Here is a 12,162-nt window from a genome sequence, read left to right on the forward strand (position 1 = left end):
ACTTAATCAGAGAAAGATGTATTCCATTTTCCAAATGCGCTGAGAGCTCTACTAAATATTAGTAGGTTCAAAAGCATTCCCAGAGCCCTGGAGCTTTATCGGAGCATATTTCAATAAAGGTTGCCTTTGTCATAAATCTCTAAAAATATGGTAAGGGTCACTCCTATTTGGAAAAATTTTCAGTTTTCCTCTTTTTTGCCCTCTTTCCCTGCATATCAGAAGGCTTTATCCCTTTCGTATTCCCTCTGATACTGGTGTACATCTGAAGTCATACTATGATCACACCAGTATATGCTCTTTAGAGCCTGTTAACATAACAGAAGTCAGAGGTAGCAGGAGGACAGTGCAGTTTTATATTACCACCATTCATCACAGCTCTGACAGACTATTCTGTAGAGGGGAGAAGACTGAGAGTCGCCTTGCCAAACTAAACATGATTTCCACAGAAGCTCGGGTATCCTGACTCTCCCAGGCAGGGAGAAATCAACAGATGCACAGCCCTGGACAAAACTAACTCTGAACTCACTCCTGGAAATGCTATCTTAGGTCTTTCTAGACTGGGATTCAGACTCTAGAAAGAGGACCCATATACATTTTATGGGACAGAATGACCCCCAAAACTTGGGATATGCCTTAAATCTGTGATTCCCAATGGAGAATGGAAAATGATCATATCTGAATCATGAGGAGAGCTTTTCGAAACCACGTCTGTCCAGAGGCAAATCTTTTCCTCTCCAGGGAGAATCAGAATCTCCAGGAAAGGGACTGTGGACAGGCCTTGTAGAAGCTTCCCCAGGGCATTTAGAGGTGGGGAAGCACCTCCTGCACCCACATGTGAGCTCGCACACGCGTGCGCATGCGCGCACACACACACACACACACACACACACACACACACACTCCCCCTGCTTAAAATTGATGTCCTGAGGAATCTTAAGAAATCATCCATACAATCATCTAAACACCCTGAAAACCTATTCCTAGTCATCCTATCTCTCTTCCTCTAGGAAGTAGATTGTCAACCATGTGTCCAGTAATACAGTAGTCAACGGCAATCTAGAAACTTCAGAGGCTTTGTTCTTCTGAATAGTTGAGCTCTCCTCATAGCTACAGATCTGCCCATTTAAGCACTGAGTATTTTATTTTTCAAAATAACATTTCAGCAATTTTGCATAGAAAACCCTCTAGTACCTTACGGCACGTGTTCAGTTACCTGAATATAATTTAGCCTCACCTGCATAATTGAAAGCCGTTATTGTAAGCATCAATTTCTGTCCTGGGACTTGAAGAGGGAGTTTATCACTGAAGGCCACAAGGAGTTCCAAACGCATGGAAGGCAAGAGGCAAGTTGGAGAAGAACAAGCCAAAAATGGGACTCCAAATAAAAAGGCCACAAGCAGATGTCAGAATCCAGATAGGGTGCCACAGAGATAAAGATTGGGTTAATTACAAACAGGATAAGATTTAGGCAAATTGTCCATACAGGCACTGCATTCTATGACTTGATCTTCTGGGCCAGCATTACTGGGGTGCACGGGCAAACATCTCAAGTCTAAAGGGTCATCTCCTCCTGTCAGAGTGTCTTCCCCCAGCACTCCTTCTAATCCAGTGCTCCGAATTTCTTGTGGTCCCAGACAGGACCAAAGGCTGCCTTTCCGGTGAGTCAGCTGTGTGTGTGTGTGCGCTGTGTCTTCTGTGAGGGTGCTCAGGGATCTCTCTGACTCACTACCTGGACTTTGGCTGTGTTTCAGGGGGTTAGATTGCTGCATAGCTGAGCTCCAGATAGATAAGGAGATGTTATTCTTATTTTCTTCTATAACTACCTCCTTCCTGGATCCCGTGTTCAGTGTCACTGAACAAGCCCAAGGTCATGTTCTCCATACGATGAGCTTCTGTTTTGGGCTGTATCTTTTCCAGTTGGGGGCCTTTAATTGGAGCAGAGCCTGCTGCTTGTGTCATGGGGTGGCCAGTGCTGCAATAACCTCTGGGAAGGTACACATCCACTGAGAACTCACTGAGGTCCTCTAAATTACCAGCCTCCAGGGACAGATCCCCTCCCGGAGATGAGATGGTCTCTGGGAGGAAGACAAACTATCAGTAACCCGTTATCAGAGGCCACTCCTCGGAGCAAGGTCAGGAGCCAAAGAATAATGGTGATTTAGCAGCTTACGTTACGGGCAACAAAACCTAACAGACCTTGCCTTCAATGAACTGAAGTCACCTAATTGAAACAGGGCCAGAGAGAACAATCTATCTGCACAGAGAGGAATGTACGAGAGACTTAAGTGAAAAAGAAGAAAAAAGAGGACGGGGAATCATGTTTTTGTTTTTATTTTTCAAATCACCTTGCAATATCTCTGGCTACCTCTGATCAAGCTGCTTTTTCAGAGAACTCAGTCTTTGCTTTCCCTCCTAATACAACTCCACCCTCTGGCCAGCCTAGTTTCTCTTATTTTTCTTCTATTCTGGCTGATATTGAGGCAAAGAGGTAGGGAAGGATTTGCTACAAACAGCAAATGTGGCGAGGAGTGAGTGCTTGAGAATCAGAGCTGGACCTGGATCCCAGCCCCACCTCCTCCTAGCTGTGTGACCCTGGCCAAGTGACTTAATTTCTCTGTGACTCAGCATCTTTCTCTGTAAAAAGGAGAAAGAATCCAGTAGTAGAAAGAATATTTGAAATGAGTGAAGATGGTCTAAAGGTACGAACTTCCAGTTGTAAGATGAATAAGTTCTGGGGATGTAATGTACAATATGGTGACAATAGCTTGTAATAGTGTATCAAATATTTGAAATAAGAGAGTAAATCTTAAAAGTTCTTACCACAAAGGGGAAAAAAACGTGACTATGAGAAGTGGTACATGTGAACTAAACTTACTGCAGTGATCATTTTGCAATATATACATATATCGAAACCTTATTCAAGGTTGTACACCTTGAACTAATACAACATTATATGTCTGTTGTATGTCAATAAATGAAACAAAAAGATACCTCATCATGCAAACTTCACAGGAGAGCTGTGGATACAAATGGAGGCAATACTTATAAAGAGCTTAGCAGAGGGGCTGGTACACAGAAAGCCGACACTGTCTGATACTCTTAGAATGCGCATTAAGATTTTAAGGTCTCCACGGAGAGGTCCCTGAGGATCTAAGCAAGAACTACTTTTCATGAACACACATGTAAACTGGTACTTGAAAACTGTTTTAACAACTTCAAACTCATTCTCAGAGATTCCATGTACAATGCTTATTTGTGTGGGAATTTTTCCATTTTCCCAATAAATGCAAAGAAAAGTTTTATCCAGATTACCAAAATTTCCAGATGTTTACAATCCAGGACAATTAGAGGTCTCCACGTGCAGATGTCAATTCCTTTCATTCCCTCAGGAAGCACGCTTTTTAGTCATATTGTCTCACATGCCTCCTCCTTAATGTTGGGGTTCTCGGGTCTGTTCTTATTCAGTCTCCCTCTACATACCTTCCCTGGAGGGCAACACTCTGCCCTAGTCTCTCCTCACCTCCTGGCACTGAGTACCATCTCTTTGGTACCCTCAACAGGCCCCTTCAAAGAAGACCCTGTTTTGGTACAAGTGGCTCCTTCTGTCAAGAATGACCATCCCTCATCCTGTTTTAACAGATGCTTCTTGAGGCCCCACCGAAAACGTCAAGTCCCTGGTGAAATCTTTCCAACTCTGCCCTCTACAGACACTGTTCATACGACACTATGACATATTCACTATGACCTGATCTGCCTCCCTTGCCCAACTCAGGGCTTTCAGAGCAGTGTTTTCATGTGTATCAGATCCCCTAAAGATCTTGATAAAAATCTAGATTCTGATCTACATTCTGTGCATTCTGATTTGGTAAGTCTGGGCTGGGACCTGAGATTCTGCATTTCTCCCAGCTCCTAGGTAATGCTGATGCTACTGCCCGATAACCCACGTGAGTAATAAGCTGTTAAGAACATCTCTCACATCTCAGTAACTTGGTATCACCATCATCATCATCATCACCATCATTATTACCATCACCATCATCACCATCATCATATCATCACCATCATCATCATCATCATCATATCATCACCATCATCATCATCACATCATCATCATCATATCATCACCATCAGCAGCAGCAGCACCATCATTATTACCCTCACCATCATCACCATCATCATCATCATCATATCATCACCATCATTATCACATCATCATCATCATATCATCATCATCATATCATCATCATCACATCATCATCATCACCACCATCATCATCTTTTGACACAGCTGCCTAGCAACTGTACTTAGGGAGATGAGATATCAGGGCTGCCTGAAATCGTGGTAGACAGTGGTGAACAGAGATGTGCATCTGGTGTGGGATGGACTAGAAAGTGCGGGTAGAATCAGAGAGGAAAAGGAGGCAGGATGAGGTTAGTGAAGAGACAGGAGGTAGCAAAGAGAGGAAGAAAAGACAGTGAAAAAGATGGAGAGAGAGACAACAGGAAGGAAGTGACGAGGGAAGAAAAGGAGAAAGGGATGGCCATCAAACGAGAAAAGAAAGGTAGCTGACTTCCCTCCTTGGGGTGGGACTGGTCCTACATCATCTGACTTTACAGAGTAGGGGGTGGACTTCTGGACTTGAGCCCTCCCGAGGGTGGGCACTCTAGCCATTCATGCCCAGAGCTTCCCCCCTTCACTCTAAATGTTCTGCCTTCCTGAGCAAGTGAGGAATGAACTGTCACTGTGAGAGGAATAATAAATGAGGGTCTATGTCATGATTATGCGTGTAGAAAACGGCGTATCTCAGTTCAGAAAATCTTAGTCTGTAGGAAGTCCTTTATCCTAAGACTTCAAACTGATTGTCCATTCAAACAACCCAAACAAAAGTTACCTGATACAGTTCGATCCGTTGTTCAGGCACTCTGGCTTTCGGGTTCTGTAAACGAAAGACTCTGAACTCTGCCTTCACCAAATTGGAAGCATTCTTCTCCATGGCGGAGACGTCAAATCGGACAATTCTGAAGTAGGGTCTGTAGAAAGTGGGCGGGATGGCATCTGTAAAAAGTTAGGGCAATCATTCAAAATGATAAAAATCCATTGTTCTCTCACAAAAGACCACGCAGCATGAGATAGTCTTAAGAAACCATACGAGAAATATCTACAGAATGATTTCGTTTCCAATGGCCAATTTAATATCATTAACAATTGAGCCAGAAAAAAATATATAAACATCTGCATTTGGTTACAGGAGCAGCCGATTAATAGGGATTAACAAACCACTTCCAACTCCATTTGAGGCTATAAAGTTAACCCTCTCCTTTGAAAGTTGACAGAATGGTGGAAAACCCTAGATGGTTATAAATTGGAACAAGTTCATGACAGTGGATGCCTGGAGAGATCTGTCGGGCTTGCGTACACTTTCGTCAGTTGTGCCAGGAAAAGAGCTCCTAATGGCAAGCAGTTTGCCCATGTATTTTTTTTCCTTGAAATTTTGGCACTCGGACACTCTGCTCTCTCCAGCTTCATGGACTGCATCTTTTTTGGCTTTGATAATTTGGTCTTTCACACACATAGGACCAAATACACCCTCTAGACAAGTTAGGGAGAGGACATTTGAATAAATATACACAGATACTGGCTATACCAGGCCAGTCTTAAAATTCTTTATTTGGCATAAATGTCCATTGGTGGGAAGGAATCCTAGATAATGAAGAGAAAAATAATCAACCCAAATGCCTTCTGTTCTGAGCCATGAAAAATACAGAGATGCAGAAAGCCCACAGCAATTTCAAGTTCATGGGCTGCTAGAATTTTGCTGTTATTTTGTAGTAACCTGTCATTGCCTTTGAATATGCAACTTGAGGTTACCCCCAAACCAAAGCAAGTCCGAATTCTAACCCCATACTTCATATACAACACCGATTTATTAAGCACCTACACTGGGCAGGCCACCTGTTACAGGTACATTCCTACAGTATAGGTAGAATAGGTATATTTCTACAATACTCTTCCAAAATCTCCTGCAAACTTACTTTCATTATTCTGGAATGTTCCATCCAACTCTGGTGGCTCCATGATTTTCTACCCCCTCCTCAATTATGTCACTTCATTGCTACATAATCATTCATTTTTTAAGGCTTCTTACAAATGTTTTTATTACTTCATTATTATGTTTGCTTATTTTGTTTCCCCATGAAATTTTAAGAATCTTGAGGACTAACCATATTTTCCAGGTGTTTCTTTTTCCCCATCTACCTAGGACAGGGCTCTGCACACATGGAGTTCACCAAATAGCCACTGTTTACGAACCTGGTCATCAAGAGGAGTCTTGAAAGACTCAGGCATCTGGCTATTGGCAAGACCAGCTTCTTATTAAACGAGTGAACCATCCTGCTGATCTTAAAATAGAAATAAATACCTTTTGTGATTTCCTGGGAAATCCATGCCCTGACAATTACACTGAAAAAAAACAATGCTAGGAACACACCAACATTTCCTCATCTTAAGAGCTCTGAACATTTTTCCCTCATAGAGGCTTTTCCCGATCCCTTTCCCATGTCCTGTGACTGCTGGAAAGCAGCTCATGGGGAAGTGGTGAATTTCAAACCATGCCCTGCTCGATGACTGCTTCACAAAGGACTGTGTGAATTGAAGCTTTGTAGCTCAGAAGCCTCAGAAACAAAAACAAACAAGCAAGCAAACAAAACCCCCCAAATCTAAAGCACCCACGTTTCAGAGAAAAGAAGGTATTCATGTGGACACAGGGATGGCCCACTGCATCACTACCGTGAAATACTTGGTGGACAGTTTCAGGCAGACAAACATTCACCCGGCCAGAAAGGTTTGAGGAGCCCCCTAGCTTAGCAATTTGCAAAGGTAGCTGCAAGAACAAACTGACCTTTCTCTCCGCTGGAACGTGCCCAGCCCAGGTGATTGGACAGGCTTGTCCCATCCTGATCAGCTCAGCTGAAAACAGTCTGGGGGCCCATGTAGAGAGGCCTGGGGAGGGCTGGGGCCAGGCCTCCTGGCTTCACACACTCTCTTGTTTGGCCAGAACCTTCCACAGGCCTAGTGGCTGCATTCAAGTTCGCATGGCCTCCCCATTAGACAGCAGAAGCTTCAAACATGCTTTGAAAGAGCATCCTGAAAGCGCAAAGCTGCTTCAGTGCATTTCCTGTCATTAGCAAGAGTAAACATCTCATTGGTTTTCTCCCTCTTATTGGAACCCCCTTCAGGCCTGTGTTACTTCCACAGACACCCATCATTCACACCCGCCAACCCCAACCTTATCCTTCCATCAAGTTTGTAAATAAGTGCTCTTGAGATTTATTTTTATTCTCTTTTGTGTTTATTAAACTTTGAACAATTTTCTTCCCTTTCTGGTCCTCTGCCCATAAACACACTTTCTTTTTATGGCCGCTTTGGACCAGGAGGTCAATTTTGTTTCTCCTTCTTCTAAGCAAATCATCCAATGATCCTGTCCTAGGCTTTCGAGCTTTGAAAGGGTGTTTGCAAATATTTACAAGAATCGCTTGATAGTTAAGTACGTTGTTCTGCTCTGTTCCCCATACCCTGGCAAACAGCCCTCCTTCCTTCTGGCCATTATAACCATCTTGGCTGTTTCAACTGCCTGATAATACAAATCCACAGTTTTGGTTCTTACTTTATAAGTCGAAGCAGTTAACACGGGAGGTGAAATGGCAGCTGAGCATTCCCCACCAGCACGTCGGCTTTGGTCTTGGGACCACAGTGAAGGGGCCAGGCCAGCAGGACACAGCAGCTTTTCCCACACCCCTGCTCCAGCACCCGAGAATGGGAGCTCACTGGATAATGACTGGTAACTAAAGAACTGACTACCACTTCTAAGGGTCAGCCCCAGCTGTCCCTGGCTTCCCTCTGTTATGGGTCACCAGTCCCCTGCCTGGCTGAGGAACTTGAGCGACTTGCCAAATATCCTTACATTGGGGGGAAAAACTAAAAATCACAGCAAAGTGCCGGGGCCTAGCCTGTGACCCTGCCCTTACCTCATAAAGGCTTTTGGACGCCTGGTGCAAAGAGCTCAACGTGGCCCCGCTACACCCAGCCTGGATGCTGAGGCTCGTTTCCTGGGCTCGGAGTGGCTGGGTAGGTAGTTAATGGCTTGGGCAGCCCTAATCCACCCATCCAGCCTTGGAGGGATGTAGCTTTTTTTCTCCACCTTCTCCAAGAACTCATTTCCCCCTTTGGAATGGGACATGTCTCTAAAGGCCTCTGGAATTCCGATCCAGTTCCTACCCCATTGCCAGGTAGTCGGGGACTTGCGTTTGACCTTTGCTAACTTGCCCACACTAATCCTAGTTGGCGCCCTCCTCTCGATGTCTGACCCACTTTTTTCGGTGCGGTCAGATGCACCTTCCTCTAGCCCTGCGGATTTCAGACCCAGGCTTGTTCTCATCCTCCCTTTCCCTGCCGCCCACTGTCCCCCGTGCCTTCCTCTTATGGAAAAGCTTTCATATGGGACATTCCAGAATGCCACCCAGTGAGTGGTACTCCCCTCCCCTCAACCCTGGCCACACATCCCTGCTAAATCTCACTTGGGGGAACAGACAGAGGAAACAAAGAAAAGGAGGAAATCTAGCTACTGACTTACAAAGTAATCATGTACAGGATGCCTAAACCTGTCATAGCATAGGATCACAAGCTACTTTTATAGGCATTCTAGGTTGACTTGTCATCTCTTCCAACTTATTATTATATATATATTTTTTGCGGTACGCAGGCCTCTCACTGCTGTGGCCTCTCCCGTTGCGGAGCACAGGCTCCGGACGCGCAGGCTCAGCGGCCATGGCTCACGGGCCCAGCCGCTCCGCGGCATGTGGGATCTTCCCGGGCCGGGGCACGAACCCGCGTCCCCTGCATCGGCAGGCAGACTCTCAACCACTGTGGCACCAGGGAAGCCCTCTTCCAAATTATTGATTAGCTCATTTGTCAATCATCTTCTCCTTGTGTTAGCACCCTGCGGTCAGGAAGCTTCACTTAGAGTTCTTTGGTTCCCCATGGCCCAGGGATGGCTTCATGGGCATGTGACCAGGGTGGTGGTACCGGGTCCCAAGCTCAGAAAAGCCTCACACTGGAGTTTGATGCTTTGTGTCACCATCTTGAGACCCTTAATCATTTCACCTTTGAATTGAGGCTTCGTACGTGAAGTCTGATGGGACAACGGAGCACGTGCAGGGGCATGGGGCCTCACTCATGTGCTGGGCCACCCTCCTGTCACCCCCAGGCCTCCCCGGAATTGGCGCTCAGCCCCCTGCCCCTCACGCCCAGGACAGCCGGCATCAGATGCCCACACCTGAACATCTCCGGGCAGGGCACGGGGGTGGCTGTTTCAGCTGAGGCTGGCAGCGTATTCAGAGGCTGCCCAGTGAGAGAAAGCGGCTAGTCCTTCCACAGTCACATACAGTTATAGGATCCGAATGCAGTGGGACCTTTAAGGCCATTTGAATTTTAACCCCAAATCAAAAAGTCCTAGCTATGGGGCAACAGGGACATCAGTGGGCTTTTCTGAGCCTGTTTCTTCATCTATATAAGGAAGGAAATAATTTCCTATCTCATATGTATTGACTCAGGTTGTCAGTTCACATAAGCGAGCAGACAGAACATCAAGCACTGGGTCTCGCACAAATTTCCCCTCAAAAATGTCCCTTCCGGGCTTCCCTGGTGGCGCAGTGGTTGAGAGTCCGCCTGCCGATGCAGGGGACACGTGTTCGTGCCCCTGTCCGGAAAGATCCCACATGCCGTGGAGCAGCTGGGCCCGTGAACCATGGCCACTGATCCTGCGCATCCAGAGCCTGTGCTCCGCAACGGGAGAGGCCACAACAGTGAGAGGCCCACCAAAAAAAAAAAAAAGTCCCTTCCTATCCCCCTTTCCAGCCTGCAACAGAGATGCTACATGGTTCTTGGGCCTTCCTTGAATGTCCCACCGAGAGAGAACACTCTCTTACCACCTAACTTAATTAGAAGAGAAGGAGCGGAAGCTGCTAAGTGTCCTGGGACAGTTTATAAATGACTCTGAACAGAAACCAAAGAAAGGTCTTACAACATCACCAATACGTGAAGAGCTCTGACAGAAAGTGTAGATTTGGAGCCTGAAAGAAATACCCCAAGGATGTCCAGAGCTCAGCCTTTAGGGAGGCAAGGCTTTGATCATCTGTCCTGAATCTGGTAGCAGGTTGAGCTAGATGGCCACCCAGCTCACTTGCAGCTCTGCCATTTCATCATTCTCATTTTGATATTCTCCACGGATGGAGCCTCCAAAAAGTATTCTTTCTCCCCTAAATTTTACAGTAGATGACTGTCCCTCACCACCTGCTTTAGAGTCACATGGGGGGTTTATGAATATGCTTATCACCTGCCTCTATCCCAGACCTACTGTGTGAATCCCAGGAGATTCTGTTTTACATCCAGATTTGATAACATCTGCCCTAGACAATGTCTAACCATAATGAACTTGGCCAGGCTTCCCTTCCCTTCAGTGTTAAGAACTGGTTAGGGATGAATAAAATATGTCTATCCCACCATCCCCGCCCTAAAAAAAAGAATGGCCTGGTCTCACTGCAGCCTCAGAATTTACTTCACAATCTCCTCCCATTTTCTAATAGTTTTATATGCTTCCTGTCTGCTAAGAAGGTATTTTTCATCCCCATTTCACAGATTCAGAAATCAAGAGCAAGGAGAGTGAAATAACTCCTGGCTAAGGGCAAGGTGAAGCTGGCCTGTCAATCAAAAGCTCTGGCTTTTCACCACAATATCCTGCCTTCCGTGCAAAAGAGTCCCCTGAATCGAAGACATGAATCCCACCCCAGGCAGAAAGACCAACACCCTCACTGGAGCAGTGTTGCAAAAACGGGCACAAAGAAGTAGCTCCTGCATAACTAGAGATCTGTTTGACCTTGCAGGAAAGCTCCAGAAACTTTAATGCAAGGCCCAGTATTTTCACTGATACTCCTTTAAAAAATGGCTCTGGTTTGGAGATCTGGAGCTTGTTCATGCGGAAGTTCCCCCCCAAGAGGCTCTGTGCTAATACTAGGACTGCCCAGGATCATTTGGACGCCCATACAAGATGTGCCTGGTGCTTCTATCTTCAGTAGCATCCACTGGCTCTCATCCCCAAGCTCCTCAGACAAACAGAACAGACTCTTCATTTGCCTTTCCAGAAGAGACTGCACTTTTCCTACAGCTCTGCAGTAATTGGCGTGGACTTTTGACAGTGCTTAACGGGTGTAGTGGCCCCTCATTCCTGACATCCCCAGCTTTGAGGGAAGTAGTTTGGGGTTCATTAGACATTCCTCAGAGAGCAGCAAGACAAGCAACCCGCCACATGACGGGAGGGCAAGAAATGAGCTGCTATTTGTATGTGCGCGGACACAGCCAGCAAGAAACCAAGACAATTGTGTTTGGGGGTTTTCTCAAATTTGTCTTGGCACACGGGAGATAGATTTGATTTCACTACCACATCCCAAACACTGCTGACATTCAAGTCACAGCAATTTAACACAAAGTGACTGAGGAATAAACAGCGCATCACCAGTGGTTTCTGATGTTCTCCCAGGCCATCCCTCCTATTAAATGTAACCCAGCACCGGAGCATCTGTGATGGAAAGTGGGTGTCTCCGAGCAGGGGACAGACCTAATGTGCTGCTGGCAGTTGGGAGTCACTGTGTCAGCATCCGCTTATGTGACTTGGCCTTCATCTAACTGCTATTTGAGTCTGTGCACACTGTCAGCGGGACCGTTTTGGCCCCTTCTTACACAAAACCAAAAAAAAAAAAGTAAAATCACAGTGATGCTGGCCCACAGTGGTTGGTTTTCTTGAACTATGACAGACATGGTGTTTCTAGTGTCTACTCCAAAGTTTCCATCACCTTCATAAAAACCCCACTTATGTGGAGACACTTATTTTGTTTTGATTCTTCTATGTTTCTCATCATGCTCAGGACTGTGTATGGAGAGGGCACCTGGACCCACTTTTGTGGGCAGGTGGACCACGAATGGGACATGTTCCTTTGGAATGACGTCACAGTGGGAGGCTGTCCTCTTGGCTGGACTAGGTGATTGAAGCCACTCTTCTCTGCCATCGTCTCATTCTTTAAAGCCCATACAACTCTCTTGGGTTTTTTTTT

At 45.8% G+C, this 12,162-nt stretch overlaps 1 protein-coding gene across 2 annotated transcripts in view; it reads right to left on the reverse strand.

Annotated features, from left to right (window-relative positions):
- TGFB2 (transforming growth factor beta 2) overlaps positions 1-12,162 on the reverse strand; it is a gene marked incomplete at both ends in the record, with an annotated part of 80,192 nt that overhangs the window by 23,864 nt on the left and 44,166 nt on the right. For both annotated transcript variants that reach the window (XM_079698406.1, XM_079698405.1), the window contains one exon: positions 4,893-5,056. In XM_079698406.1, the coding sequence (XP_079554532.1) occupies positions 4,893-5,056 (164 nt within the window). The remainder of the gene's footprint in view (positions 1-4,892; positions 5,057-12,162) is intronic.

The sequence above is a fragment of the Hyperoodon ampullatus genome, assembly GCF_949752795.1.
Source record: "Hyperoodon ampullatus genome assembly, chromosome: 2".
NCBI classification, from domain to species: domain Eukaryota; kingdom Metazoa; phylum Chordata; class Mammalia; order Artiodactyla; family Ziphiidae; genus Hyperoodon; species Hyperoodon ampullatus.